The sequence below is a fragment of the Ornithodoros turicata genome, chromosome 3, assembly GCF_037126465.1.
Source record: "Ornithodoros turicata isolate Travis chromosome 3, ASM3712646v1, whole genome shotgun sequence".
NCBI classification, from domain to species: Eukaryota; Metazoa; Arthropoda; class Arachnida; order Ixodida; family Argasidae; genus Ornithodoros; species Ornithodoros turicata.
The window spans coordinates 42,606,725-42,620,960 of NC_088203.1; the positions used below are offsets into that span (position 1 = coordinate 42,606,725).

Genomic DNA, 14,236 nt, shown 5'->3' on the forward strand with positions numbered 1-14,236 from the left:
TCGTCTGTAGCCATCGAATGCTTTATACCTCCTAGTACAACCCCTAATACCGCAAGCAAACGTATGGGTACCATAGCTGTGGAGTCTTCCTATGTGTGTCACAACTCTCGAAAACTTCTTTGACGAAAACGAACAAAACTAACATCTGTGCATTGTTGGACTCATGGAAGTGTCGGTCCGCTGAAGCGCACTTGGGACAGTCCGTAGGAAGCTCTCACGTGCCCTTATATCACATCATGAAACCGATGCAAATAAAGAAAACACAAACTTAAAATATCCAATTGGCTTACACGGCCTGCATCATGCTATAACGCGAGAACGCCACACCGGCACCATACAAAACAAAACAAAGTTGCTCGCTCCCTCAGCCCCCTGGAGGCAGATAAAGGGGTGGCGAAAACAAGGATGTTGGCTTTGTTGGTGGGTTCGTGGTTTGATGTTCAGACTAATTCTATGTTGTTACAAGCTGTTCATTTTTCTGAAAATTTAAAATTTTGTATGACAAATTCAAGACTTTTTGTCGTATATTTCGGGAGAGCGCGTGCGTTTACGAATTTTGTCACTGAATGGGCTGTCGCTCTTACAGTTCGTTGCTTCCAATCGCCATGCGCATCGCTACGTTAATATCCTGTTTCTAGTCGGTCCAATCCAAGCTATTCTGCTGTTGTGCGTTCTTGCTGCACGTGTAGTGCAACCGTTTTACTGGTTTTACTTTCTTGACGTTTTGCAATTATATATAAGGCCCGCCCGCACTGCACTTCCGAAGCACGATATGAGTGACGAGGGCCACTCTCTCCGAGGTTGTGGTGTGCAGTGTCTTGTGGCTTACGGGAGTAGGAACAAAGTTGTTACTGTCGCCGAAAAGCGTGGTGAAGATGACGTTTGGAATGCGCTGAAGCTGACAGACTTCAAAGACGCAGTCGGCAACGCACGACTAGAGGTGAGCATGGTTATTTTCCGCATTATAGACTCTAAGTATCTCCGTTGTATCGTGACGAGTCATTTCTTGTCACATTCTCTGTATCAGCTGTGGTTTGTCCTGATTCCCGCCACTTGCACTTTCGGACTGCATTATTATGGCACCCATAGGGCCCAAACGCGGTTCTGGTGTTTTGGTTGCTTACACCATGTCGAAAAGGGTTAAAAACTCGGCCGTTCGGTGATTCATTTAAAAGCGGTAAAAAAAAACTGTGCCGGGGACGAACAAAAAAGACACGTTGCGTAGCGTGTCGCCTTTTTTTGTTCGTCCCCGGCGCAGGGTTTCTTTTTACCGCTTTTAAATTACACCATGTTTTCACGTGTTGCATCATTGCTGCTTTCACAGCTTCACTGCTTTCCACTATTTTCAACAGGTGTACAATACAACATTTGACACTTTTGTCGACGTTCCTGAGGATTACGTTGTCCAAGCAGGCGACAAACTAAAGTTAATAGCGAACGTGCCTGAAGTGCCTCAAAGGTAAGTGAGTGTGCATCTCAAAATTGGTGGAATCGTTTCAGATCTCCTTGTGTGCTGGCTGTTTTTCAGCTTTATGGACACGCGTGACAGTGAAGGCTCAGACACAGTGCTGGTACTGGGACCAGAGCAGAGGAGGAGGGTCCAGTGGAGGAGTCACCAGCAAGAATCAAAACCTACAAGCTACCTAAAGTTTCTGTCGATATAAGCATGTCACTTCGGAGTGTCACAGAGGGTGAAGTACCTGCCAGTCTTCAAACACGTATTGTGGAGTGGGTGACAACAGATTTGAGAGCATACGGAGTGTAAGTGCACACGTTTAAGTCATAAAAATTAAGGATTCGTTGTTTGGACTGCTTCGAGCGGCCCATACTTTTTCTGCACTCTGTAGTGCCAAAGAAAAGCACGTCTTGGCATATATGACCGATCGGGCAACTAAGCAATTTGCCTAATAGTTTTGCATTCGCAGAACAATGACTCGTGTACTTTAGCTAAGCATTTCTCTCACTGAAACTACGTCTGTAAGTGCATTTTCACATTTTGTGAATTTTTTTCATGTATTAGCAACACTCCCAGGCCTATCTCTCATTCACATTTCCATCTTCAGGTACCCAGGGAACCTCTACACTGATGCTGCAAGGGCCCTTGTTTTGCAGTACCCACAGTTACGGGATTCAATGGGCACTGGCTATGTACGTAGACTGCCTTTATTTCAATGCCCATGCAATAACCTCATATCTAAATGAGTTTATTACTGTGAATAAATGTGCATATATATGTTTATCCTCTATACTTTCTCTATTCCTGCAGGACTCGTGGAAACTGCGTTTCAGGTTCAGATTTTCCTATTTGCGTCGTGAAATGGGTGGCGTCGAAGTGGTGAAGGAGGCTAAAGAAAATTTGGTCGGAAAAGGAAGGCCACGAGCCCACCTGATGTGTGCAAACGGCCATGTCGTGTGCTATTGGTTGGCACACTTCTGTTGACGCCTACATATTTTAGAGAATCTCATTTATATTTCATGAAGGAAATAATTATTGATTAGTTGTGGTATTTCTATCTTCCAGTCACTTCAATCACTTGGAAATGTCGGTGAAGGTGACAACACCACAGTCATCAATCGGCATAAAGAATTCATGAAGAACGAAGTAAAGCGCGTTGTGCCAAACATGAAGACAGTTAGCGACACTATGAAGACAACCTTCCGGCAGAGGCGTCAGTGGATTTTAGAGAATCATCCATCCGTGAGAGAAGTCCTGGCTGAGTACCCAGCACTCGCATTGCCAGATATGGTATGCATTTTATGCATGTAGTGTGGCATGCGTTAAAAATATTAATGTGTTTGTTCATAGCTCCACCAGGAATTCCATTTAATCACTGGGCTGGATGCAGATAAGAAGCTACTTGATGTCCTGAATGCCACAGGAGAAAGATGCATAGAAATGTTAAGGTCCCGTCGCCTTGCAAGAGAAAGCTTAGAAGACTTCCAGTCCGAACTTGACAGCCTGACTGGTGACGCTCAAAAGTGTAATTATTTTATGCTGATTTTTTCTTAAATTTTTCTAGTGAACCATTAATTTTCTAGGGCTTACGTTCAGTTTACCTATCACTAATCCACTTTGTACTAGATGCACCTCCCATTAAGTCTGTCTCAGACACAGTTTTCCATAACTGAACTTTTCTATTTTGTCCAGACTGTTTCGCGGTTGGGGTGCTCAGCTTCCTTCCAAGACTTGTTAAGGAGAAGCCAGCTTTCTTGAAGGGTGGTGTGAGTATTGCTTTAATTTCCAGATTTTTTTATTTTTTATGTTCCTTGCACAGCCACTGTCCCATGGAAGGAGAATGCAAACAACAAAAAATGCGATCGTTACTTTCTAACACCGAGAAATATGCGACAGATGTGAGACCTAAGTGCGCTGCAAAAATGCAATTTTTTCATATTCTGCAGGGTGCCTATCCGTGCTTGCTGTACCATGGTGAGAAGATATATGAAGCTGAAAACATCAAGGTCCAGTTTGAAGACTTCGAAATTGAAGTTCTCGACATCGTCAGCGGCGTGGCATCATTGATAGAAGTGTATTGGGTATTTGATATGCAATATTCCCCAGATAATAAAAGGACGTTAGGTGTGCTTGAGTACCTTTTTGGTCTCAAGCACACACCTTTAGGTGCTCTAGCACAAAGAATTGTAACTGCCCTCTCGAAAAATAAGTATGTTTTTTGTGAGTTCTAAGTTTACTCTTGAGGGTAGTAACACAAAACAACCTGGGTAGTAACAGCGCAACGTACTGGGTAGTGACGCAAAACAACCTGGGTAGTAACACTACAACCTAGGTAGTAACAGTCAGAGGTAATATTACTACCATAATACTACCTTCTGTTACTAACAAGGTTGTAAAATCTGTGCCAACCACTTACAACCTTAAAGGTGGTAACTACGACAACCTTATTTTTAAGAGTGTACTTGACGGACAGACTACTTCTACCACAGAGTGCATAATTTGTGCCAGGAAAGCCTCCAAAAAAATCGTGGTTACCAGGCATTGCACAACAACACGACCACGCAAACGTTCGTTGTCATGCATTTCCTATGCGCTATACCGATGTGAACACGGCAGTCTGCAAATTGTTGTCTATAGCATCCGCCTAGGGTCTCTAGCCGACACGAATTTGTTTTCCCTTTCGACGCCGCTAGCGCCCCTAGGCGGAAGCTGCACTGAACTAGTAGCAGAGCGCCGTGCTTACATCGGTATAGCGCATAAGAAATGCATGAAGACGAAAGTTTGCGTGGTTCAATTTACTTTGTTATGCAGTGCCTGGTAACCACGATTTTTTCTGAGCCTTTTCTGGCACAAATTATGCCCTCTGTGGTAGCGGAAGTCTGTCCATCAAGTAGGTATCGCAACACGCGCGAAAATGTGACTCACCTTTTATAGCACCCACGCTGTACTTATACTGTGGTGCACTTGTCATGACAAAGAATAACTGCGAGATCAAGCTTAGCAAAAATAACTGTGGGCCATTTTTGAAATAGAGATCACTACACGATACTTTACTGTTGTTTATGTTTGTGTTCAATGGAGAAGCATGCCGCAGTCATGCACCACCTATTTTATTGTTCTGTGCAGCACCACTACGTCATAAGCACGAAGAAAAACTTCCTGTTTGTGTAAGATCGCTGTGTTTTAAATGTCAGTACATTTCATTTATGCTCTACCCCGTTTCAGTAACTGCAAAGAGCCCTGTGGTGATCTGCATTCCAAATGTGGCCCAGGCATTTTTTGTTCTTCTTCTCTAGGCTTCATCTTTCGGTTATTGTTTGAAAAGAGACCTGTGATGATGTAGTGGCAAAATGCACCATGGCACAGGTACTACAAAAAATGTCTTTAGTGTACTTGTGCCATAGTGCATTATACCACTACACCAACGTAAGTTTCTTTGCAAACAATAACCGTAGCATCAAGCCTAGAAAAAGAAAAGGCTTGGGCCACTTTTAAAACACAGATCGCCACACCTGACAGTTAAAGTTAGCTGGTTGTGCTTTGCTGTTTGTACGTATATTCAGTGGAGAGGTACGCAGGATTTAGCCACAACCTGTTTTATTGGTTTGTGCAGCACAACCACATTACATTTCACATTGTAAACCAAAAAACACTTAGTCACATCACACACACAAACACATCATCATCTCTCCCATAATCATCTCTCACATACTCACCGTAGTTTTGGCACTCTATGGCCTTTGTTGCCTTTGTGCCATTAAACCCATAATCTCTCTCTCTCACTTAGTTGAGTGTGAACTGTGTAGTGGAAGTTACTGTCTTGCTAACATCCCTCTCGTTTGTGTGTTTATTTTTGTCTTTTCATTTGTCCTACTCCATTTCGATGAATGAAAGCTTCAGCAGTTTTTCAGTTCTTGCTGTCTGTAAAATTGATACTTTACACTTTATAATAAAAGAAATGCAGTGACTTCTGATCTTTTTTGCCTGGACTGAGCCGTGAACTTGGAGTGCGATATTACAATACTATTAACAGCAAGGGTGCATCTGCGAGTACACGTCCATGTATATGCGAAATACGCCATTACACCTTTCGTATGGGAGTATACTTCACAAAACACACTTGAACAAATGGTGTTTTAAAACAAAAACACTCCAAGAAAAAGTTATTCGGAGAACACACCATTTGTAACAGAGCTTTTTGTTGCATACACTGCTGTAAAGAGTGTTTTGGATGACACCCTTCATTCTGGTGTAAAGGCAACACCAAAAAGGTGTGCGCCATGGGACAAGCCATTTACACCGAAATAGTGTAGAAAAGTTTACTGTGTAACATGCAAAGCGTTCGGATAGACCTCTACCAGAGAAACGTCATCATGACATTGGTAGACAGACTGAAACCGAAACAACTCAGAGGGAGCGGGCTGGGTTCCACGAACGGGCACTTGTTCGCAGCCTCCCATGGAAAGAAAAGCAGGACCGAGGGTCGCGTTCCTTTAAAGTAGCACAGAAGTCATTTTTAACACCCTGTTTTCTTCCTATAAAACTGTTAAGTAGGCCAGTAAGATGTACCATGCGAAGTAATTCACACCACAGAGTCATAATTATCGCAGAAATTGAATTTAAAGTACGCCGCAGAAAGCGACCGTGCGCAACGGCGGTGAAGAGCAGTACTAGCCTGTGATATGCCTGGAACCTCGCGCTAACGCCATAAGGAGAACTCTCGTTGACTGGCCTAGAGAAATGTCTGCTACTCCGGTGTCGTCTGCTACTCGGCTGTTCGGGGTTCTGAAAAAGCCCTTCTCCTGGCTCGGTAATAATTCGGCCGCTCCTTCTATCCCCAGTGCTCCGGGAGAACTTGCTTGGTTTACGGCTGCAAAGGGACAAGGCGCTGACCCCCTACTGACCGGCGAACCAGAACGCGTTCTCCTTATAACGTCATCGGTGACGTGACATCATACTTCCTCATCCTCGTTATAGCTGGAGTGGTGAACGCGCGGAGCCATGTTTATGTCAGTCTTTTTCTGGGAAACAAATTGCACACATCAAAACCTTTAGCGCCACTCGATAAAATGACACACACACTATCATCAGACGTCTTAATATGGAATTTTTTGGAAGGCCCTCTGTATTCCTTTAAAGGCCCATATCGTAATCCCCTCAAGACACTGGCTTTCGGACGCGACCTTGTTCACCTCTAGCTCCAAGCGTAGTTCAATTCTACAAAATTTGTGGCGCTGTCGAACGCTATGACGTCATTTGTTTACAAACAGGGAGAGGACTATTGTTGGACATAAACGAAAACGATCTAAACATGTTGCACTCCTCCGCAGGCAACTCAATGTCTAACTCAACTGCTCACGCGCGCTGCACCTCCGTAATACTATTTTGTGTCCGAAGTAACTTGGAAGTGACTCGTTCTTTTTTTAAGTAACTCAGTAACTGCGAGTTACATTTCAGGCTGAAGAACTTCGTTATTAACTTAGTTATATTTTGCACACGGTAACTTAACTTGTAACGAGTTCTTTTTGACGGGTAACTTCTCAATATATGGTGAACTCCCGGGGAAATCACTGGAGAACATGATTCCGGTATGGGTGCCGAAGAAGGAAATCGAAGTGGAAGGCGAGATTCTTTGTTCGAGATACAGAAAGGCCATCACTGTACCAGGCACAAGAAAATGAAAATTCCACTGCTTTTCCACGGTAACACGGTCCTGCATCCCTGCAATGCCGACGTCGTTTTCCGTGAGAAAAAAAAAAAAAAGAAAGAAAGAAAACAGCTTCATGCGTTTTCGACAGGTATATCATGCGTTGCAAAATACAATATTGTGAACCAATGAGTGTGTTAATGGCTTAACACCATTGAAATTCGTTGTTGCAGACATCTGTACTGGGATTTCACACGATAAACATATCTAACCGTCTATTCTTGTTTCCCCATGTCGCTACATCCTGGGCTTAGCCACATCTGTCCTTTGGCTCAAAAACGGAGGTGCTAGAAAAACAGCAGCTAAATGTGCCTTTCTTTTGCTTAATGTATTCTGTCCAAGTTTCCTTTCCCCTCATGATAAAAAAATGCTGACGGGCATACAGTCATTACTGGTCGTGATCGCGGCGTGAACTGTGTGTGCAAAGTACGTCGTACAACAACAACAACAACAAAAAAAAGAAATCATGATTTCAATTTAACAAAAAGTACCTACCTAATTTCTGGCATAGGCATTCCGGACATCATCGTCCCAATTTCTATGAAATCCGTGTTCTCCTACCTTGTTAGGGACATGGAGAACGATCATCCTGAAATAGAGCCCTGCACGGACCCGGTATCCCAACCCAGCCCGCGGGCCAGGCTTCTTATTGGTTGTGTGCTCCGAACCGGGACGAGCCCGGGACTACAAAATATGCCGGCACCGAGGGCCGGGCCGGGCCGTCAAACATTTTTCCGAGAGTCAGGCTCGGCCGGGTCACGCAGCTAATTCTACACAATGAAGGACTATTAGTTCATATCATCATGCGCTTGCGTCATTCCTGTGCATAGTATTTGCAAAAACAAGCAAGGGACACTGGGTTATGCGTATGATTCGACCCTCTAGAACATTCTCAAAGCCACATCAGGCTCCCACAGCTCGCCATAGAGCCCATAGTTTGAGATAATTCAGGCAACACTGGGCATGCAACCAATGAAAATGGACTATGATGCCTACCATTCGGCTAATCAGGAGTCTCCCAGTTTGGCTCGCCTTTCGGCCCGGTCCTGGCTACCATCGGCTTTTACTTTTACTGGTTTTCATGCCTGACGCTCGTTATTCCGTATTCCAATACAACAAAGCAAATTTTGGACAAAATACACATTTATTTGAAACAACGTACTGACTCAATAGTCTGAGACAAATATTCACCGTGTCTACAGAGTCCAAATCGTTGCGTTCGTTGACCAAGTTCGAACTCGCAAAACACACACACAGTCTACTCCTAGAAGCGAGCGACGCTCACACGAGTGCATGCGATTTCACGGTGAGCATCTCCTTTCGTTGGTTGCAGTGCGAAGGTTACAACGAAGCGGGAAATGTTTATCGCACGGACATTGAATTCTGCCTCCACTGGCACTGCATTTAAAAATACGACGGCGCTCACAAGTGTTCCTCGGGCGTCAGCTCACCACTGCATTCCAGTTCTGAACTCGAGAGACCGTTCGTACGTAGGATACTTGTGTCGGGAAACGTCACAACACGCGCTGAGTCACTTTGACACACGAATAAATCTGCGACACTTCTCTTTGAACAATGCGGTCATACGGTGCTGTCAACTGACATCATTGAGACGCCGCTGCCGCCCTGCCGCTTCTCTGTCTTCTCTACTCGTAACTGCCCACCAGACCGGCAGCCCGCGAAAGAATGCTCTTTTGAAACTTTGCCAACCAATCGCGGAGAGCGGAATCTCCTTCGGCCAATGGGTATCAACTATGATGCCTGACGGAGTAATACCACGTGTTTATGACGTGCAAACATTTTTTTAGAGCCGCGAAGAGCTATGGGGGCCTGGCCACATCACATTGCTCCACACTCCTCACGTATTTCACAATCACGTTGGCAAAGCTTGGTGAGAGGTATATAGACTGGGAGAAGGTGTTTGTTGACAGCATCCTATAGCTCCGCAAAAACTTGATAGTGTAACGTAACGCCCATGCCCGCGTGCGTTCTGGAAGAGTGACGAAATGTGGCCATGTTGGTATGAGACCATATTGCGCACATATAGCGGATGTGTTGTGTTCCTTTCTTATGTCCTCGTGTCTTTATAGCGCTCAGCAGCAATATGGTGCGTTCTGGATTTAATTTGGTCTCATGCTGTTACGATGTTATACCGCCAGCACTTCTATGTTGGCGGCCTTGTCTTCTCTTCTCATAAATTTACTTATGAATTTGTTTGATAAGCTCAGGCAACGCGTACGTCGCGGCTGGAAGTACTAGGCCGGGATCTACTCGCCGAGTCGCCGGGCCGGGCCGCATAAAAATATGAAGGTCCGGGCACGGGGCGGGTCCTGAAAAGTCGTCCCGTGCGGGGCTTTACCCTGAAATATGAGTTTTTCAATGTGAGTGTTTTCGCACATTAACGCCAGTTTTACTGCACTAAACTTGCTGATAATGATGATCATACTTTTTCTGAAGTGCTTCCGTGCACTGTCCCCGTGCAAACTTTCGCGTCTCTAGCTGCAGCGAAGTTTTCAATACAAATTATCAAAATTTGTAAGTTCTCGCCTTGCTTGCAAAGATGCTCCTGTTGCCACCGCTTGCTGCACGTTATTGACGATTGGTTCATTTCTAAGCGACCCGTTTCAAAGCCATTACTTCAACTTTCAGCTTTCTAGGCCAAGTAGATGATGATGATGATTGGATGATGATGATTGGAGTTTAATGGCGCATTGACAACAAAGATCATAATAAGGCCAAGTAGAACCGGAGCACTACGGTACCAAAGTGAACATGGTTCTTGCTCACGCCGAAAACTTGGGGCCCTCTAGCGGCGAAACCCTTACGAATTTCGGATTAACATGTCATGACATATCTACTAGATACCCTGTGAACCACTCTGAATTTTTTAATTGAAACTACCTGACCATTGTGCTCAAACTAATTTCTCTTTCATTTAGGAACACTTCCGAACGGTACCTCCCCCCCCTCTCCCTCCTCCACGGAATCAAGAGCAAGGAAATATGAAACGTGTTCCGTCACCACGTATGGAACATTGGCCATTATGCTCAGGTGACCATGCAAGCCATGATGCAGAAGATGAGCTGCCGCACAGTTGGTCGCCACGTGGCACGGTTTATGACAACTACGTTGTGCTATCGCCTACTGCAATATCCGCACTTGACTACAATACATGAGGCCAGGACAGTGAACTGTGGCATGCAGCACGTCGCTTGAAGCTCACAGCATCGAATGTCGAGATGATGCCAAAAAAAGGAGACAACATCATACGATAAGGCGGCAAAGGGCATTGCCATGCCGTCATTCCTCGGGAATGCAGCTATGAAACATTGCAAAGCGTGTGAAAATACAGCCCGTGAACGGTTTATGGCTAGCACTGGGCTCCACGTTGTGAAGTGTAGAATTTTCGTCAGCGAAGATTACTTATGCCTTACCGCCTCTCCCGACGGCATAATCGAACGTAAAGCCGCTGTCCTCGAGATCAAGTGCCCAGATGTGCCCTCATGTCGAAAATTGCAAGAGAATGATTGCGAAACGCAAATACGATGTGAGGCTCATCGACGAGAATTATGTTCTTTCTAAGGATGGACCTAATGGGTACTTCATGCAGGTGCAATTCCAAATACTGTGCACTGGAAGACAACGGTGTGATTTCTACGTGTGGTCTGTTGCCACGAGTGGTGATGTGACTGACATAGTTCTTGCAGTGCCATTTGACCTATCGTTCTTGGCTACCAATGTTGTGCTACTAAGGAAATTTTACTTTTGTGCGCTGTTGGCAATCCTTGTAGAGCACTACAAAAATGGACGAAAATAACTTAATGTAACAAGCTGCGCAGTTCGACTGTCCAGAAATTCTTTATCCGGACGAAAATGGACGACTGAAGAGATGTCCGGATAATCGAGACATGACTGTAGTAACGCTAACGGTAGAATAGACATATTGCAAAGTTGATTGCTGTTGCATATTTCATTGCATGGTTTCACGGTACTTGCAGCAGATTTACATGCATATTTCGAGGTTCTTTACTGCATATAAACCCGCGGTCTACTAATAACATTGCCTTTCACTCAGGAGCCTCAGCGAAGAAATGTTACACAGGGGCAGAAACGAAGACTTTTCCTGGATGCACAGGATCATAATCGTCTCCTAAAGGGCATTGATTCCTCGGACGATAAGGAAGTAGGACTTAAGAAGCAAGTGAAGGAACTTCAACAAAAATATCAAAGGATAAAGAAGCAAAACGACGTCTTGAGAAAAAACATTTAAGCTGCAAACTGCATTGTGCTCACAGATTTTCGAAAAAAGTAAGGCTGCATACCTCTACTCCACATCCAGTCTCCTTGTGTCAATGCACACGTGTATGTTTTTTAGAAAAGATTTCCGGAAGCCATTACGCGGAAAACGACGCAGAACCGAGGACAGATAGAAGGACACAAACCAAGAGTCGCTTGGATTGTTTCCTTCTGTCGTCGTCTCTGTATCGTTTTCTATGTCATGGATCTTCACCAACTTGCCCAAATTCACACAATTCCCAGAAGCCCTTGCTTTGCCAAACATTGAAACAGCAAGGAAGGGAGTTGCCTCAGGACAGAAGATGCCGATATTTCGAACAGAGACTGTTCTTTTTCTGGGCACCGTCCTCATCATTGGCATGGTATCTTAAGGGTTGGGTATGACGTGTTTAAAGGTTCATGCGAATTGTGGGTCAACAGCCTGGAGGGAAGAAAGGGTCCATACGGGCTTCTACGGCCGGAGTGAATGGCCGCTTTGTTAGAATGTGGAGGGGATTATGCTAACGTAGTGATCTAGGCTACAGACCGGTTACAGAAAAATGGAAGGTTCACGAACACGTGGACGAAACGGGACAACAGGCAAGAATTGGCAAGCATAGCGAAAGATACGGAGGGTAGTGGTTACGTGGGGAAAGTTCCAGAACGAGCAAAGGGTTTTTTTTTTTTTTTTTGTAATACAAAGTTGTGGCATGCAATAAAGAAAGCAGTGGCCATGCAGAACATAACAGATGATAACGGAGGTAGAAGGGAAAAGCATATTTTATTTGTGAAGTGTTTCTAGGGTGCCTTGTGATTTGTTGATACCGCACGGGTGAAGAGCGTTCAACCTGTATGTGAGGTAAGACTCCCTGTCACGTCTGTCACGTGTCGATCTAAACGCGGTTTCTTCAATATATTGTTTAATGTTGTCAAAATTGTGACCAGGAACGTTAAAGTGTTCGGCGACTGCTTTGGAGAGTTTGTTAGACATGTCGGTTCTGTGTGCGGTAAGGCGGTTGTTCAATTGTTGGCCGGTTTCACCAATGTATTGCATGGAGGAGTCGCCGTATTCAATGCAGTATATGACATTGGAGCTTGTACATGTGAATGCGTGGTTAACGGGGTGGGTGTAATTGCTCGCAGTGCTTTTGATGGAGTTAGCGTGTTGAACGTGCTTGCCTGTTTTGCAGCGCGGGAGGTTGCAGGGTCGTGTTCCCGTGTACAGGGTGCTCGTTTTGCTGATTTTGGCATTGACCAAGGAGTCTGCTAGGTATTTTGCGCGTCGGTATGGTCACCTGTGTGGGATGGGTGAATATATTGCCAAGTCGGTCACTGCTTTGGAGGAGGGGCTCGTGCTTCTGTAGAATGGCTTTGATGTTTGGAAGTGCGTTGGAATATCTTGTGATGAAGCTTATTTGGCGCGCGTCAGGATTTTATCGGCTTTCCAGAACCTCGTTTCGATCGAGTGTGAGTGCCTCGCGACGGAATTCGGTTAGGAGGGAGTCTGGATAGTCCCTTTGGGCAAGTGTACGGCGGCAACCGCATGGAGCACTTTTGCCAACTGAATGGCAGCAGAACTTGAAAGGAACGGTGACCTACAAAGCGAACAATAGACAACGGACCGATGAGCCGGTTTCTGCCAAGGATAGATATTTAGTCTGAGGAGAGGAAGTGACACCACCCGACGGAACCGTGTGCGCCAATGAAAACACGCTTCACAGGAAATGCCACAAGCACGTGACAAAGTCACCTGTGACCATGCCTGTGACCGCTTTTTTTTCTTTTTTTTTTTCATTTGGGGCTTTGCTCTCTTCGCCCTGCCTCCTAGAAGGACACGCAGGTGGCCCGTCGCGCGGACTTCGACGTGGATATATTAATATGGAGGCCACCCCTTTGGAACTTAAAATATATCCTTTGGCAGGAGGTGGCAAGGTGTGTGCAAGCAGAGTGACTAAATGAAACATCAAAATATTAGAAGAAGGAGGAACCAGAGACACGGAGGAGATAGGGACGGACACAAAAATTATCAAACACAGCAAAGATTTTATGTCAGCGTCCTCTCTCTCTTCTATCAATCAAAATATTATTTGTGGCACATGGCAAATCGGAAATGTGTGAGGAGATAACGGTAACAAAAATGCAGTCTGATATTTCTTTAGTGAGCATTGCTAGAAACACTCATATGCCAACATTCTCTTCGTATCTCAAAATTTCTTGTAAACACCTGATTTCTAGATGTTATTAGCATCGTACTTTTTCAAGAACCGCTAAAGTATCATTTATGTTACTAAACAATGCGTACAGCAGTTTACTACAATAAGCATTGCCACTTCGCGTGCAACAAGCGGGGGTAAACGCTAGGCCGACGCTTCACCATGACAACCTCAACGTAGACATTCTGCTCCATGCGGTTGCATAGCTTCTATACCGTTCCGTTCACGCTGAGTTGGCGCTCCGTTGGCCCGATTCAGTTGGCAAAAGTTGCTCCATGCGGTTGCCGCCTACTGCAGAGTTCGTCAAGCTTCTCAGCGTAATCTGTGTTGTTTGAACAAACTCTGCGTAGTCTTACACTCTGCCCATTAGGAATTCCAACCTTATAACCCTGTACAAAAAGCCAACTGACAAACAACAATACCTTCACTTCAAGAGTCACCACCCGCGTCACTGTAAGGTTGGAATGAACAACCGCCTTACCGGACACAGAACCGACACGTCCAACAAACTCCCCAAAGCAGTCGCCGAACACTTTAACGTTCCTGGTCACAATTTTGACAACATTAAACTATATATTCTAGAAA

At 44.9% G+C, this 14,236-nt stretch overlaps 1 protein-coding gene across 1 annotated transcript; it reads left to right on the forward strand.

The window, feature by feature from the left end:
• The first annotated feature begins 671 nt into the window (after positions 1–671).
• On the forward strand, positions 672–11,433 carry LOC135389387 (uncharacterized). Its single transcript, XM_064619442.1, has 10 exons — positions 672–940; positions 1,353–1,459; positions 1,529–1,761; positions 2,064–2,148; positions 2,267–2,421; positions 2,522–2,746; positions 2,807–2,981; positions 3,149–3,222; positions 3,403–3,642; positions 11,239–11,433. Exons 6-10 carry the CDS (start codon positions 2,591–2,593, stop codon positions 11,431–11,433), a joined length of 840 nt encoding a protein of 279 aa, XP_064475512.1. The 5' UTR covers positions 672–940; positions 1,353–1,459; positions 1,529–1,761; positions 2,064–2,148; positions 2,267–2,421; positions 2,522–2,590.
• Positions 11,434–14,236: the final 2,803 nt, after the last annotated feature.